This window comes from Mycetomoellerius zeteki, unplaced genomic scaffold, assembly GCF_001594055.1.
Source record: "Mycetomoellerius zeteki isolate Tzet28-1 unplaced genomic scaffold, Tzet1.0 scaffold30, whole genome shotgun sequence".
NCBI lineage: Eukaryota > Metazoa > Arthropoda > Insecta > Hymenoptera > Formicidae > Mycetomoellerius > Mycetomoellerius zeteki.
Window position 1 is genome coordinate 81,680 of NW_017257283.1, and position 18,646 is coordinate 100,325.

The following is an 18,646-nucleotide window of genomic DNA, read 5'->3' on the forward strand; positions in this document are numbered from 1 at the left end:
TTACTGATTTCGCGCATGCGCACTCCATTTTTGCCAACACTAACATCAAAGGTGCCGACAGAGAGTTGCGCTACTGTATATACTGTGGCAGTAGTCGGTTTTATTTCAAAAAAAGCACCTTCGATAAGACAGGCGGTTTGTGATCAATGGCTGCGTTCAGCAGACTCAACAGTTTTGCAACCGTTTTATGATTGTCTGCTGAGATAGGACCATTCTTCTAGATCTAAAAGTATGATCCAATTAGCGCGAAGGAAACTTCCAACAGTTGCAAAACAAATGTTCTGCTGAACGCACCCAATGGCTGCGTTCAGCAGACTCAACAGTTTTGCAACCGTTTTATGATTGTCTGCTGAGATAGGACCATTCTTCTAGATCTAAAAGTATGATCCAATTAGCGCGAAGGAAACTTCCAACAGTTGCAAAACAAATGTTCTGCTGAACGCAGCCAATAATGAATACAAACATATTATATATATATTAAACATAAACAAAATCATGCGATTTATAACATTAAATAGACTTCCGATTTTTTACATTATGTATTTTTTTTAATTCAGTTTTAAAATAATGTTTAAATTATAAAATGGTCAAAGAAATTTTAAATTTGTTGCGTAAACAGTCGATCATATATGATCGTTGGAAAAACCATGGACATCTCGGCGTTTTTCATACATTTGGTGCATTCAGGGAGACTATTAGTACTTCTGTCATTCTATCTTCGTTGTTTATTAGACGTAAAACAAGGATAAAATGACAGAAATAGCGCTAATAGCGTCTCCTCGAACGCACCTATTGTCGAAATAGCCTGTAGTCAGTCTCTGACGCTATTGTAAATACTTCATATTATTTTATATTGTATATGTGTATTGTAATTTTGTATTTTTTACTTTCTAGTCTGAATTATAACTTCTTTTATATTATAGAGAATATATTTTGATGTAAAATAGATTGTATGACAAAATAAATTGCATGAAAATCCTAAATTAAAAAATAAAAATGTATGTCTTCAAGGTAGGGATGGGAAGTAACGCGTTACTTGTAAGACTGTTACTATTACTTTTTCATAATAATAATTTAGTAATATTATAATTCTTATGACGGTAACAATAACGTCAGATTGAAAAAAGTCACTTTTTAAAAGTTACTCGGTATCATTACGCGTTCATTGAAAAAAATAAATTCGTGGCTATAGTCGTAATGAGGAACCTGTAAAGCATTGGTAAAGCGTTACTTTCCCTAACGAATAAAGTAACAAATTACTTTTTTTAATGAGTAACGCGTAATGATAACGAGTTACTTTTCAAAAGTTACTTTTCTAACTCTAGCATTACAGTTATCGTTAAAAAATTGTAACGTCATTATTAAATCATTACTGTAAAAAATGTAAAAAGAAAAAGAAGATCACCGATTAAAATCGGCGAAGGTGGTGGAGGGCCTCTTGATCCGTTTTTATCAAATTTTATTTGAATTTTTCAAAAATTAATTAAAAATGTATAATTTGTATAGAAAAATTTTTTATTTAATCAAAAGTTCTATTGTAATTACATTCGATCAAAAGAGAACAGCTTGAAAAGTTAAAACTATTTTTACATTTTTCTGTAATAGATATAATTTGTATATTTTTATTAATGCATTTTATTAATAGTAAGTGTTGTAAAAACATGACTATACATATGTCTTATTTTTTATTCAAAAAATGGAAAGTTGAAGAGAGTTCATGGTGTCGCTCGTCGCTCGTATTCAACAACAAATGAGTCATGTGATTTCGTATATTGCTGACTTTGACTGTCGCTCGTGTAAATAAGTCAGCAGCGATGAATTGACAATTAACGTATTAAGCTGCCACTTTAACACAATCAAATGCGACTTACACAAAAATTAATTGCTATTTTTTGCTAATTATTTGCTCTAATCTCGACTCTTTTACTTCAGCCGATTCGCAAAAAACAGTGGTTGTGCTCGCTTAAGATTAGAGTCAGACACAAAGGAAGAACAGAGAATTAAACAAATACATATTTTTGTAGTATTATTTAAAAAAAAAATTGATTTCTTTTTTATTTCATTGTACCAGCCGATTCTCAAAAAACAATGACTGGTACATATACAATGAAATATTTACATTTTATATGTACCAATCATCTATAAATTGTATCTGTTGTTTGCAATAACAAACTATATAAAAATATTTTGTGAGAAAAACTTTACCTAAAATATGTTCAGAAGAGTGACATACGGTAAAGAATAAAAACAGTCCCTTTTTTTATATCAATCATTTATTTTCTCCATACAAATTATAAACATGTTTTTCAAATACTGTACATATACTGAGTTCTATTATATTTTTAAACCTCTAATTTAATGATATATCATTTTATTTATTTTTTTCATTTACTCGTTAAAACAACTACTTTGATCCTCATTTCGTTTCATTTATGATAATAATATACAGGTAGATCCTTTTGTTTTCTTTTTCTCCGATGAATCTTTTTTAGTCGTTTTTACAATCAAGCTCAATTCTTTGATATGGCAGTTCCAGGATATGAATAAATAGAATTTTTAAGGGATGCAAATATTTTCGAAAGTTTATCGAATTAACGGTCGAATAGGCGTAGTCAATACTTTCATAGAGATAAAATTCGATTTAATTACATTAGAGATAAATATACGATTTAAAGTTTAAAGTATAATTAAAAAATACTCTGTTTCATAAATATATTTTAATTACTCATCTATGTATCTAACTGTTTATAAATACAAAGAGTAATATATTAAAATATATTGAAATATTTATATTAAATAAAATATATGAATAATTCATAAGTAATTGTTTCATTTCTCAATTTTTTTCAGCAAATACATAATTTACATACAATTATTTAGCAATATAGTTACTAACATAGATAAACAAAAATAACTAAGTTAATAAAGAAATATTAAACATCTATTCTTGTATCAAAGTACTGTACCTGTAAAAAACTAATAAGTCTCTATGAAAATATTAAGAATATTTTTGCATTTTTTAACTTTAATTTCGAAATGTGGAACTGGATTCATAACGAGTTGTAAGCAAAACAGTTTCTCTCTTCTCACGGGAGTACTTATTACAAAAATGTAGCTGCTGGAACTTGAACAATTTCTCATGGTCTTCATGTAAATATATACAAAGATATTTAACAAATCTGAGTCAATCGATTGATCGTATCGTATGTTATTGTGTACAGTGCAAGTTGTTTCTTTTTTTCTTTTCCTTAGTCTACTTCTGCATTTTGTATCTTTTTATCGGACCTCGATTTTCGATATCATCAATATAGAGTGAGAGAGTACTATTTTCTATCTTCACAGAAGACATAGATAAATATATATTTTTATAATCTTTTCTTATAAATGTAATTCGCTTACTTTAAAATCATTACGCGTAAATGTCAATAATATTAGTGTCGGTGCTCCTTTTTCTCAATTTCATACTCGTTCTACCTGTTTTCAAATTTCCATATAAAATAAAAATCTACACGATTGAACCGAATTCCTGTGAGTATCTTTCAAAAATATTGCGGAATTTTTTTAGAAACAATAATGTATTACTAAGCAATTCGATATGTAACCACGAGACGTTACCTTGTTCATTATACATGTAATTATAATTAAATATGTATTATGAAAACATTACATGTTATATTTATTAAAATTACTGCAAATGCAAAATAAAAAAACTTTGTTTTTGATAGTTATTAACAAGCAACGTATTGCAAAAAACTTATTTATATGTAGCATAGTCGTGGTTACAATTTCAGTTTAATGTGTAAACGATTTTGCTAAATCACAATTTACATATTGACGAAAGATATAAGTAATAAAAAACGATGAAGGAATTACTACTGGCTAGCATCCATTTGAAAGAAATACTGCTACGAATCATTTTTGAAGATCATACTTACAAATGGATATATTATTAAGAATTATTAAGTTTTATTTTCTTCTATATTTTCTTTTATTTTTTAACTCTCTTACTTCCGAGAATTACTTTCAAATAGATACTGAGCTTATATGAAAAAAAAAGAAAAAAAGGGGAAAAAAAAGAAAAAACGGTAACAATGAGTAAAACATATAAAAGCTGCCAGTTAAAAAAACACATTCACATATCGATTAAACATAAATTCCTTTCTACTCCAGTCAACCCATGTAGTAAATTCACTTCTCACCCCAAATAAAAAGCGACATTTCTGACTAAAAGAGATCAAAATACATTGCCACTTGTTCCGTAAAAGTTAATTAAAGTAAGAATACAGTAAATAATATTATCTTATTAAAATATACACGACCTTTTTTCTTGCTTATGTTACTATTTATTCCTCGATAGGCAAGTCCTGTTTCGGGAACACACAATAGATTGAATTAAAAAATAAGTAAAAACTTTCTGTGCGCAATTACACATTACATATATATATATATATAAATATATATATATGAGATGTGATTAAATAAAGTCAACTGCAAGATATGGTCCTCTACTCGTTTAAACAATTGCTACTAAGTTCATGAAAAATCTCTGTATGCATTCTCTATGGTCCATGTTTGTGTAATATGTAAATAATATTATTAAGTACGAAACGTTTTTTTGCAACGGGCTATTGTATCCCCTTATATCAGTGCTTTGAAAAATACTTTTAACTTACAGAGATTTGGAGAGCGGTATTGAAATCAGATCGAACGATGTACCATAATTTGAATATCGACGCTCCATGTCACTATGAAATCGCCGTATGTTTTGTTATATTTTTTTTCAAGATCGATTTCAATACACTCCTAATCGAAAAATGCCAAGATTAGATTTTTAGAGTAATCGAAGTCCCTATCACATAACTATAACTTATGATGGTGGCCTTCCATCTGTATAATCGATGTATATCGATCTGGTATATCGCTTTGTAATTGTAGAGAAAGATAAAAACAAACAAAGTACGCTAAGTAAGGAAAATCATTCATCAGTAAGAAATACTATAGAAAATGATCTTAGAATACAAAGTAAAGTGATTATTATGAGAAATACAAACACATCCCTTTAACCTAAGTGTCATTGCCTAATCAGAATTTCCACATTAACAAATGCGTTTTAAGATTAAATTTGAAAAATATATATAAATAATCATTCTTTTTTTCCAATGGACAATTGCAGATTGATCGCTGTAGCAAGATTCTCATTGATAAGAATTTTTCATGATGCGAAAAGCAGTTCTGTGACAAAGCTTAAAGAAACGCATGTTAATGTTCAATATTTCATTTTTCTTCTGTGTCTTACTTATAGTTCTGATAATTAAAACAATATATAATATTGTATTTCATATTACATAAAAAAATCATAATGGCATATCTCTCGGTCAAACTTCATTTCTTTTAAAACTTAGAAATCACTTAGATAACTTTATACACGATCATTTATAACAATGTAAATCGTAATCATTGCATTAATATTTAACATATATATTCTTATACATAATATATGTATATCTGTGTGTGGATGTTTCTTGTCTCGAGTCTCTATAATATATCGTCTAATTTAATAAAACTATAATACTAAATCAAATATTGAGGTACCATGCCTTTCCGAGATCAGAGTCTGTTTCCATTTTCTCTTTTTTTTTTATTTTTGTTGCATAATTATATCTTTCTATGCAGTTTTATACCAAAATTTATTGTCAATTTTAAATTAATTTATTATAATATAGTCTCTCTTATTAAAATCGATCCTCTTTAAGATTAATCGACGGATTTATTGAGACGTCGATTAAATAGGACGATGATAATGATCATAAAATATATATATGAAAAACTTTTTAATTCCTATTTTATTATAAAATTTAGAACTGTATGATATTTTAAAGACATTGTTCGGGATAATGTAAAAATTTCTTCTTAATATCACGTCAAATTTTTATATATTAATTCAAGATCAATAAAGTGTAATTAAATCAATTAAATTACTGAAAGTATGAACTTTGAATCAAACTCAAGCTCGGGCTGGCCAGTACTCTATTATATGTGTGTACATATGTGTGTAGAGTCCTTATTAAGGAGTTTCACGGAAAACGTTCGCAACATATTTCATTTATTTTATTTTACGTTACAAAACACTCGAGTTCGAGGATAGAAATTAAACTTTTTGGGATATTTATAATATTTATTATACAATACTTAGAATTTTTCATCTTTAATTTAATTTCTTAGCATGCACAGCCGGTTCTTGAAATATCGCGCAACTTGTTTCTTTTATTTTCTAAATTTTTCTACAACTAATTCTTTAAAATGAGAAAAAGTATTCTTTATCAAATTTTCAAATTTATAAAATTAGCATGTTATATAAGAAAAAATTCGCATACAAAAATTTGCAAAAAAAAAAAGAAAAAATATGCAATGCAATATTATAATAATTGTATATAGAGGATGTTTTATTATAACATCTATTATTTACTCAGTATTTACATCTGTTTATAGGATGATTTTCCATAATTTTTATGTCATCGACCGAATATTTTCCATCGAAACTCTCCTATGGACGCGAAAATATTTTTGTATAAGTGTAAGCATGTTTACACTCACATATTCACGCATCATATCGCACAATCAAATTCCTCTATTCTAAGTATTCTTCTATTCTAAATTAGCTGAATTCCTCTAAACTAAATTTCTCTTTTTACGCTATTGCTTACTGTTTCTCCATTTTGTCAATGTCATATTCGACACAATAATACAGTGAGGACAAAGTATACTGTGCAATAACATTTCCAATCTGTTCGTGTCATTTGGAATAAGAATAAGAAGTAAAGGGAAGATTAGAAGAAATGCTCGACATTACTTGACTCCAATAACTTTAGAATAGAGGAACTCTGCTGTATGCATATATTGTATTTTCACAATATAATCATATGTGTATATGTGTATGGATGATCTTTATGTGATGGTAGGCACTGATGGGGGTGGATGGCTGCATGGCGAGCAGGTTCAAGCAGGCTAGTCCATGGATTGGATCAATCTGTATATGTGATGCTGAGCACCGTGTTCAGATGCCGATACCTCGAACACATATGCCGTACACAATAACGTTTCCTGCGTATCCCTGTTCGTGACAACCTGAAAAGAGAAAAAGCAAAAGTAAGAAAATATATATCTCTATAACATTTATAGCACAAATTATTTGTAACTAATTTTTTGTTCATACAAAAAAAAATACAATAATATCAATATTCTAATAGAATTTTGTAATATAATCATGAAATCAAGACAAAAGTTTAAAATTGATGGGATAAACCCTAAATATAATTTTTTTTTAAATAAATAAATTTGAAGCCGACTAGGTATTTGAAACGATTTTTAAGTTTCTATTCAAGAACATAAAGAATTATTTATAGAATACATAAAAATTGACACATATGATATCAACGTACCTGAAGGATGGTGAAATTTTCGAGAACGCTATTCATCATGTACTTCTCTGGCAGGTGCTTCAGTTTGTGAATGAAATTAATCATATATTCGCACATAGGTGAACGGCTAATACGGTAAACGAACCTGCCATTCTCAAACCTGGCATACTCCGTCTCTACCTTCTCTACTACCTGCTTTCCGAAAGAGCATACCTTCGTCGAACATGTTATCGTCATGTTCTCGTTGCTCTCGTACCTGTTAATACAAAATTTAGTATACATATTATATCAAACTAGAGTTGAGTAACCAAGAAGCTGACGTTACTCACTGGCTCGTGACGCCGTAGAATACTCCACTTTCGTCTTGGATGTTACTATTGAGATCAGCCCAAAACTTAACGAGGAAGAAAGCCGCTTGCGGTCCTTTATCGTAAAGTTCTTTAAGACCGCCCTTCTTTTCCGGGAATTTGTCATATATCTGTTTAACATCGACCGCTTCCAATAGCGGATCGGCGTATGTCGCGGAACCTCCTATATGGACGAACAGGTGTTTATGGTACTAAAAAAAAAAATAAATTCACATAAATATATACGTAAACAAATATATTCATGAACGTGCTTCGATTATTACATATTATCTTTATTTATCTGAGAAAATTAATCTTTCGATGTTCTATCAACTTATCCGTTTTTTGCTGTCTCAGCCTCATCATTAACAGCCGATTATTCAGACACGATATTTACAAAATTATTTTTGCCATGTTAAAATCTTTCGTGATTATAAATCAAGCTATATCGATATAATCAACAATCTCAATTATATTAATGCGACAATTTTTAATTTCTACTTACTATTTGAGATTAAGTAAAGAATCATTATCTATATATAATAATGCTTTAAATATATATCTTAAAAGTTATAATATTATAAGTATTTAAAATATACTTAAGTTACGTTTTCGAGAATTTTTCACATTTTTTTATTAGACACTAATAAAATATAAACATAGATTTTATCCCCTTGAAAAAAATTTCTCAAAGGTATACGACACTTGCAGTATTTTTTTGTAAAAAGCAATGTACATTTAAATTATCTTGAAATCTTTTTAATTAATAAATTACGATGCTACTTACAAGCTCCTGTTCTCTTTGTTGTTCCATATAGGCCGAAAACTCGACAAGCCTGAGCTTGTGAGTCGCGATAGCACGTCCTTCCCATGGTGGTGCAGGCTGCGCTTGGACCAAATCACCGCTCGAGACCGCTGTCGCAGGTTTTCCTGTGTAAGCGGGCTGAGGGAAGGGTTTGACATCCTGGGACGTTCCTGGTTGCAGGCCTGGCTGCCAAAATTGCTGAAAGTATAGCACGAATTTGTATCTAATGGTGATACTCTCACATTAACAATTAATGATTAGTCGATTTCCACGCGCCTGATGTTTATTAATAATGGCTAATTCATTGCTATTTAATGAATAATTGATGCATTAGTTCCTGAATAGTCAAATAATAGTCAAATTTGCATAACAACACGATTTTATTAAAATCGTACAACTGGTAAATACAAAGGAAATAAATTGAAAATTGATACATTTAAGCAAAAAAATTAATCCGTTTCTCTTAAACTATGGACAAAATTTTTAACCTGCATTTTCAGAATCTTTTCGAATAATTGATTGCATTACGTAAACCTTTATATAATACTACAACTGTTTCAATAAAAAAAGTTTCCGTAAAAGCCATCGAGCCGTCGGGCGAGGAACGAGCGATAAGAAACAATGAATAAGTAAAAGAGAACAACAATAACAATAACGACAAAAAGCTAATGATCGTATTATTACATAAAGAGAAAGAAAGACAGTTTGATAAGCCACAACGAACATTTTTTATTATGCAGATATGTCAAATGTAACGCATACACACTTAATTTGTATGTATGTGTGTCGTATGTAATGCCTAGGAATACATATGTACAAGATTAGAGCGATGGACAAATTCAACAATACACAACAAGGGCCCCCAGGGGCAGCGCAGCAGCAGAGAGCCAGGGGAGATGTCACTTTTGCGAGGGATGGTTAGTTTTCAACGCAAAAGCTTTCGCGCCATGAAGAAAAGAAAGTACACGATTGATCACGGAAACAACTTTCTCTTGCTATTTTCCTCATTCTTGTTTTATAATTAGATGCGAAAAAGAGCACAAAAGAACAAAACATGACAGCAAAAAAAGCGGAAAACCTAGTTAAAGAAACAAAGGGAATATCTATTCACCGTCTTTAATTAGTTAATATTATTTTTCCCCCTTTCCTTTTTTATACAAAACTCAGGATACACAAAAAAGTTTAGTAATAGCTATCAAATGTTGAATGAAATAATGCCAATCAAATGTTCGGTTAATATAAAAATTTTACTTTATTAAATATTTAATGAGAATTATCAAACAGTTGGTTATATTATTATGTTTGGTAATACTTATTAAATATTTAGGAAAGCAAAATTATTTTTGGTTATATTAATCGAACGTTTGATTGGCATTATTTCACTTAACATTTGGTAGCTATTACAGATTACCTTTTTCAAGCAACACAGTTAAGTATCAATCTAAAGATACGAAAGCTATTTTTTTTTAATTTTGAACATAATTGTCATTGTTCGCAGGCATTTTGTTTCAACATCAAATGTATCTTCGATATATTCAACAATGGTCACAGAAATTAAAATTAAAATATAGTATATTATAATTCAAATTAATATTACATTGTTGCAAAAGCTAAGGCTGAATATTTTTACTGAGATCAAACAACTTATTAATTGCGAATGCACATTGTTTTTAAGTGCAATGTTGTTAAGTTAGTGCCTTCGTAATATCTCTGGCATGACATTTTAATTACACGGTATTATCTCAAACTCTCGTAAGACACAAAAAAATTTATAGGTCAGTCGACAAACCACGGGCATTGCCTTCGATAGGCGGATTAGCGGTTATCGAGCAAAGCGCTTGAAAACAGTCACAAACTTCAAAAGAAGAGGTCAAATCGGCAATGCTGATAATAAAAATAAAATTCATCAAAGACGAATATTTTATGTTTCTCCTGCGAGGCTTTCAATCTATCTATCGATGTTATATGGATGACATCATATAAATCAATATAAATCGGAAATGGATTATTATTTCGTTTTAAAATTACATTATATAATAGTCACTAGTGTCGCACACAAAAATTTTATTTACCCTTTACATTTAAACAACCAACATTTATCGTTTGTACAAATTCTTTCATCGCCTGAAATTTGACTCCGTTTAAAGAAAAAATTCATATATATTTTTTGAAAATAAACTATTCTAAAAGTTGTCTTCAAGATTTGCCTGGAAAGTTTCACTAAGAATTTAGGTAGGTAAAATCGATCTTTGATAACAATAAGGGGTACAGCGCTTTATATGTAAAAATTGAACGAAGAAAATTCACAATTTAAGAGTCAATGCAATGATTATAAAAGCGAGAGAGATTGAGGCCGCTTGTTTTACTTAAAAGCGATTCGTCATGCGAAATCACCAGTGCAGTGATTAACTTAATTAATCCGCATTTTACAGAGTCGTCTCACCCTAAAGCTCGTGGCTCTTTTGAAGAGAAAGACCGATAAAAAAATGTCTCAAGGGGTTCTCCGAGATCAGGACTTACCGCTCCGGGATAGGAGACAGGGGTGGAAGCATGAAGGGCAAGGGTCCCGCCCATGAGGGGCATCTTGTTGTGTATCGCGCTTCCAGCTGATACTATTTGGGCGCTTGACATGCTTGACATTGTCTGGAGCGCCTTCTCCTTGGCGGCATGATCCTGACAAATTTCCAGACCGATTATCACGCAATGCCAGACGATATGGTACCATATTATTAATATACGATCCCTTTTCTAGACTACGACGAGAACTCGAGACTAGATAGATTTTAGAGTGATACATTAACACAGATGCGCACTCGGAGAAAAAAGAAACATTTTTCATAGTGGTGAGAACTAGAATATATAGGAAACAACTATACAAGTTTTATATGTAAAATTTGTTTTCCTTATCATTTAATTTTAGTTGTAATAACTATAAAATAGTTTATTCAACTATATATAAATGTATATATTAATTTTACATTTAATACTTGTATTTTGTTGTCACCATTATGTCTGTCTTTTTCTCTGAATGCGTTAATACATGTCTCAGGAGCGATCTTTGAACATCAATCTTTTAACTCAGAACAAATTCCTCTTTCGAAAATATTTCGATAAAAACTAAATTTCTTAATATTCGTATCTTTACAAATTTATATTTTCTTCGTCTGTATAATTGAACTGTGAATATTCATATATTATTCTAAAAAAGCAGAATTTGAATTAAAGTCAAAAACGTTATTGGTACTTTAACAAATTGATTAAGATTAAGATAAATCGACTTCAAATTGTTCAAACTGTTCAAACTGTTCAAACTTCAAAAAGAATTAATTTTTACAAAATAATTAATATAGATACACGTCTTGTAAAAATATAAAATACTGAATAATGAAATATGTATATACAGTTAAAACAAAATTGAAAATGTTTAATACAAAAATTTATACATAGATCAATCTTTCAGTATTTCTGAATCGCAATATTTCTATGAATCGTAGTGCGCATTTAAAAAAAAATTATAATTATTCACTTCGTGGAAGGACAAACGCAATGTGGCTTACAAAATCAAAAAATTCGAGACATTTGGAACTCGCGATATCAATCAACAGTCAGCGGATAAATTCGTAACATTCTCAATGATGCGAATCAATTTACCGCTCCCGAGCGCGCGATTACCAGCGTCCCTTTTTTTCTCCCTATCTCACCTCCCCCTGATATTTTTTTTCCCCGGTTCCTCGTTCATCGCGGGTCGCACCGCATGCGATGAAATCGATCGCGATCGCGCAGTGCAGTTGATTGCAGAAACAACAGCAGCGGCGGCGAGTCCGGTTGCAACAGAAATTCGCGGGAATTCGGCGCGCTTTTATCGGAAAGCCGTCGTTTTAATCAGCGCCCGACCGAAAATCGCTGACGAGGCGAACGAGAGGTGGTTCGTTGCCGTGACGTTCAGAAAATTGCCATGCCCACCGCCACCACCATCATCCAGTCCCACACCGATTCACCCCCGCGCCTATTCGTCTCCTTCTCTCTCTCTCTCTCTCTCTCTCACCCTCTTTCTCGTTCCCACGAGAGCACGGGGATTTTCAATTTCGTTCATAAATCCGTAATGGAGGAGTCACTACGAGTGCCGGTCGACCGGAATGAAGCGCCGCCCGCGTAACGATGCGAGCAATAAAGAATTTAGCCGACGGTGCGACCGAAAATCACGGGTTACATTTTGCTCTCGACGTTGTTTACGCCCCTCGCGTGTTCGCTTCGAAATACGCAGGGTGAGTATCCCGAAAAGCCGACGCCGCTGTTCCTATTACCAACGGATTTTTCTATCAATTTGCAGGCGAATTTTGTTTAATGAAATTGTCGATGTGTATACATCAATAGTGTATTCCTAACTTGGAAATAGTTGAAAATGGAAAACTCACCCCGGATTGGGTGAGAGAACCATGGAATTACAAATAGATAATAAAAATGTTAATCCTCAGTTAATTTGACATGAATTCTGCTTTAATAAAATTTTAATTTAAAACTTATGATGTTTAAAAGTTAAAATTGTCTTAAATTCAAAAATTGAATATTATAACGATTACGGTGATGTTGAGCAAATACATATATATAATATAAATTAAAAATAAATCTACAAAAATTTCAGTAAAAAACGCCCAATGTTTTAATAAATGAATTTAATTATCATAAATTGTTTTACTGCACGAATTGGCGGCAATAGCTCAACTAAATTAAACAATAATTATGACATAAAAAAATTAATAAAGCAAAAAAATAATACAATCATTCGTTATATAAGCAATCTACTTTTATACGATTTTAGTATAAAAGCAACTAACTCTTTCTGCAACTAATTTTATTTGTTAACATGCTAATAAAATTTATTATGTACAAAACAATTAATAGACAAATCCGGTAAAGAAAGTTCTTTGTAATTAACAAAATATTGAATAACAATAATGCAAATAGAAATGTACGGTAAACACCATTAAAATTTCTGTACTTTTATTGATAATTCTATTATATTAAAATGAAATAATCTTAATTTTCACGAGCTAATATTAAAAGAGATTTGGGAAATGCGATCAAGTTATAATGCATATTAATTATTCACAATTTTCGGGGTCTTCCTACCACAATTTTCATAATATATATTTTTAATTTTTTTTATTTTTGTCAAACTCATAGCAACCTAACCTAGGATACAATGTTTAATTTTCTTGAATTTCACAAAAAACGATACGACGTTACAAAATTCGTTCCAAAATCATTATTATTCGTCTAATTGAAGACTACTTAACTTTTATCCGAAATACCTTGCAATGCAATGGACGCAACATCAGGATTGGAGAGATTAACGGCGCGTAAAGTCGATTTACAAAACGGTTGCGCGAATTTCACCGGATAGAATGTAATTTTTTATGAATGTTGGATGACATCGATTACCCGCGAAAAGTCCATTTCGCTGTGCGGGCCGTTGTTCACGTTTGTGCGGGGCGCGCGCTGAATTTGCAGCGGAAAATCAATTCGGTTAATTGAGAGGGTGCAATCCGTGTCGTTTTTTTTAATTTCCACTCTTCGTTCCACATGTCGCCCCTCTTCTCTCTCTCTCTCTCTCTCTCTCTCTCTCTCTCTCTCCTTCTCTCTCGCCCTTCATCTCTCGAATACACGCCAGGAATGCAGAGGATTGGGCGGGTAACGGGGTTGGACATGTTTATCGACATTCTGAAACGCTGCTCGCCCGTTTTTGGACACCCTCCCGCAACCCGCTCCTACTACTACAACCCCTGCCCCGTTATCGGGAGTACGTTTACACCGCAACAATTAATTACGCCGTAATGCCTGGTGCAATTATTTCCAAAATAGATAAAACGACGGACGATCTCGATAGATTGTGATAGTTGGTGTAATATCGGTTTGATACGCGAGCATGTAAAATGTACAAGCATAAAAGTTAAATCGAGTCCACATGAAATGAAATATGCATCGTTAATATAAAAGAAAATGATATAAATATGTCGGAAAAAGATGATAAAATTAAAATTAAAAATTACAGATTATTTAATTGTTATTTAATTGTATTTAATTGTAAATTTAATGTTTTCATTGCAAAACTATAAAATAAGAAAAAAATTCAAGTTGATCTTAAAGTCGGTTCTTTATTTCTATTATCTACAGTGCAGGAAATGTGTCGATAATTAGCAGATAAATTATTTTGAAAGTAAAATAAGCGATCTTAAAATTTAAAAAAAGAATTTCCTTTTTATTAATTTATTCATAACAAATCTATTAATATCAAATATCCTATAAAATTCATACAATCTATAAAAAAAGGCCGATAAAATTTTTTATAGTACAGATCTCCAATGCTTATGATTCTCACTTATTTTAGTCAATTTAGTCACATTTCAATGAGAGATAAACAATTTCCTTTAAATTAATACTATCTTGTTAAAATATAATACGAAAGCAAAGAGTACGATTTACGTAAGACAGTACCGGTGCGTGGGAAACACGAACATCGCTCGCGAAATTCTTTTCCTCTCTGACCGAATAAATCGCACGGTTCGCGGCCGCAGGAAGGGAGATAGCAACCCCACCTGAGCAACAAGCAAAAGTCGCGGCGCGGTGCAGCATTCACCCTTCCTCGAAACGCGAAAACCAGAAAATTACGTCACGGCGGACCGTACCACCCTCCCACGCTTGCTACTTTCCTGAATAATGTTCGCGGTATGCGGCCACTGCAGTTGTAGTCGCTGCAGCTGCGGCTGACCGTGCTTAAAAACGGAAACCCGCGCAAGTATTTCATAAATGGCATCGTGGCACGGAACCGCGCGCGCGGAAACAGACGACATCTTATTACGTGAGCGCACGAGCGTAATTAAAATTGCTCGAGAAACGCCGGCGTTTTCCTAAACTCTTTGGGAAGTCTAAGAGCCGAGGTACAATGGAATATAAAAATGACAACGCGGAAAAATAAAGATATTATACAATACATTATACGCAAAATTACTCATGCAAGACGACAGTACCGCGTATGAAACGTGTCAAAAGTTTACATTTGAAAGAACGCTGATAAGCATTATCATTTATTGCAACCAATTGTCTTTGCTAAATCTGAACATAGATAAACTGGATTAAAGTTCACTTGAAATAAAAAATAAAATTTCGTTATCTTCTCTTATCAGTCCTTGAAATATAATTCATGAAACTTTGCATTTTTAATTGCTTTATTTTAGAAACGATCAATATCTCGATATTCTTCTATTTGTCTTGAAAGTGTTATTTTTGAAAAAGAGATTATGGTTATATTATAATACAACCGCTTCAAATCGCAGAATCTTTCTTTTGAATTTCGCTAATTATATCAGTATTGGAGAACCGAGTAATACATTTATGCAATAATTAATTATATCTATCAATTAATTCTTGGGAATAGTAAAAGAAGACGGGTATAAACGCTATAAATTATTGTATATTTCATCATCCGACTGTTTAGTAATAACGTTTAGATTGCGCGAAATATCCGAAAAAAATTTTCGGTTTATCGTTGTCGATTAAATGGCAGTTTTTTTTCTTCGAACGAGAGTTTTGCCGGAGTGCTGCATGCAATCGCACGGTTAATTTACACGCTCTGCTTGTTTTTCCACTCTTTTCTATTCCGAATATTGACCGATCCAGTATAAACAATACTCTATTTCTCTTTCTCTTTGTCTTTCTCTCTCTCTCTCCTCTCCCTCTCCTTTCTGTTTTTCTCTCTCTCTTTCATGTCTTCTGTCTCCCGTTATTTCACCGCCCATCGGCGAAATGGAGGCACCACCGATTGTACCGCCCTGCTTTGATTTATTAACCGGCACGCAATTGTTCACGAATCGCTTTAATAATTCAGCTGTTGATTAAACGGGCAAGGTTCATTTTTACGCGTGATTTATCCCGCGCACTGCTTCTCTCGATATGTGTGTCCCTTGATATATGTATTTCTCCCTCTCGTTGAAAATGATTCCACAACGGTCATCGCCCGCTAATGCTCACACATCGCCAATCGCGATTTAATATCATCACTACTACTCACCGAGACAACATTGTGCAAAACGCGAATACAACAGAATTCTGATTATCTCAACGCTGAACGTTTCGATCGAGCATTCGATTGTTTGTGAAAAATGTTGTTTAGTAAAGAAATCTTTTACATGCAAAATTTTAATTCGTATCGAGAGATTTCATGTATTATTAATAATTATATTTATTAAATAATTATATTTATTATATTTATTAAATAATTATATTTATTATATTTATTAAAATTTAATAAATTTATTAAAACAAAAAAAGAGGAAATGATGCACATTACGGGAAAGAATATTTTTATATCGACACTATTATATGATAAAATTAATTTTCTTCCATACATAGACGTGTTTCTTCAAATATCTTTTTCGTCTTTAAAATTTTTAAAGAAATAACAAAAATTAAAGACACAATCTGTAAGTTAACTGTTTTCTTTCAGTAAAATTCTTAGTTCCATTTCATGAATAAAATATCATTTAATAAATAATAATATAAAAGATGTTTAAAAAAAATACATTATTTAATAAATATAAAAAATAAAATTTTTTAAATACATAATTATGCAATTATCACTTTGTCTCAATGAATTTGACTATCGAATTTTCAATATATAAGCTACACAATTCAAAGAGAAATAAAAATTCATCGCACATGAGATTCAAATATCAATTCCACGTGCCAAGTATCGAATTTATACGACACGCACAACATTTTATTCAATATATTATCAAATGACACGGCGTGTCATCAAGTACTGCAATATTGTTAAATGAATAATCGTACAATCGTGTTTATTTCGCATTTCATTATTATAATAATGTGTCATGTTAAACCGCTGTTGCAGTTTATTTTAGTAGTCACAATACGTCGTATTTATTCAAATAAACAAAATTTATATCATTTCGAATGAATTTGTTGGTTGTCCCTCCACGAAAGAGGCAAGAAACGCGATCGAGACGCACAACGTCGATGGGTAGGCTCGGTGTGATTGAAAAAGGTTAAAAAAAAACGATAGATGTAAAAATAAGTGCACGACTGAAAGATAAAATATATACTCACCACTTTGAGTTTTGCCTGTATTTCCCGAAGTTTTCTTCTCGCGAGAACCTGTATGTGCGAGGATACTTGTTTTCGCGTTCTCGTCTTACCGGTCCTCAATTTGATATAACGGGCGATCAGCTCGTTGCGACCTGCAACCAGCGAATTATGTGCATATAAATCAGTATTCTTTATCAATAAACCGTACTAAATATTGTTCATAAAAAAAGAAATCACGTAACCAGATATACAATCAGATGCATTTAGGTCAAGTAATATTCATCCTATTAATAATTTCATTATGATTCACCAAATATTAATTCAAGATAAATGTAGCTTCATGCATATATTTATATTTCAGATATTGCTTTAAAGGTTGAAATAAACGACTCGAAATATTTAATAAAATCACTCTTCCTATGTTATTAATGGCAATTAAAGACTCGTAGAATTAAGTGAGACTTTGCAGAACGCGATCTCTTCAAACTCTCCTTTAAGCTTGTTTTTCTTTCGCTTCTCATTCTTTCAGGTAGTTTCAAGAAAAATCTGGACACTTCACATAAATTCTGATTTCCATGTCGAAAATAGAAACAAACAATTGCGATATCCGCAGAAGCGTCAGAATCGGTCCTGGGAAATGAAAGTTCCGTGTTGAAGATTGCATTCTCGCGAGCCTCGAATACGAGAATTCCTTCTAGAATTGACGAGAAGCAGACCGGACGGATTCAAACAAACCCTCGAGCAAACCGCTCGAAATAGGCTTTGAGAGCTGCCTCGCAGAAGCGCCAGATAAAATGCGCTTTACGATAGAGCTAAATTAAATACGTCGACGTATTTAATTCAAGCGATTGCATTTTAAACTAGCTTGTGGGACGCGCAATTTATCTTGTCTTTATTAGGTCTTATCCATGATTTTTCAAGGATTTTATTGTCATCTAAAAAAAATATAAGATCGATATTTCATGGCTGTTTGC

The 18,646-nt window shown here is 31.7% G+C and overlaps 1 protein-coding gene across 6 annotated transcripts in view; it reads right to left on the reverse strand.

The window, feature by feature from the left end:
* Positions 1 to 6,411: 6,411 nt before the first annotated feature.
* Positions 6,412 to 18,646, reverse strand: part of scalloped (TEA domain transcription factor 1 homolog scalloped) — a 179,855-nt gene continuing 167,620 nt past the window's right edge. For 5 of the 6 annotated variants that reach the window (XM_018450884.1, XM_018450886.1, XM_018450889.1 and 2 more), the window contains 6 exons: positions 17,694 to 17,824; positions 11,091 to 11,243; positions 8,553 to 8,768; positions 7,748 to 7,977; positions 7,440 to 7,674; positions 6,412 to 7,125 (listed from right to left, as the gene is read on the reverse strand). In XM_018450884.1, the coding sequence (XP_018306386.1) occupies positions 7,006 to 7,125; positions 7,440 to 7,674; positions 7,748 to 7,977; positions 8,553 to 8,768; positions 11,091 to 11,243; positions 17,694 to 17,824 (1,085 nt within the window). In that variant the 3' untranslated portion in view covers positions 6,412 to 7,005. The remainder of the gene's footprint in view (positions 7,126 to 7,439; positions 7,675 to 7,747; positions 7,978 to 8,552; positions 8,769 to 11,090; positions 11,244 to 17,693; positions 17,825 to 18,646) is intronic. The other variant, XM_018450890.1, reaches the window with a different exon arrangement.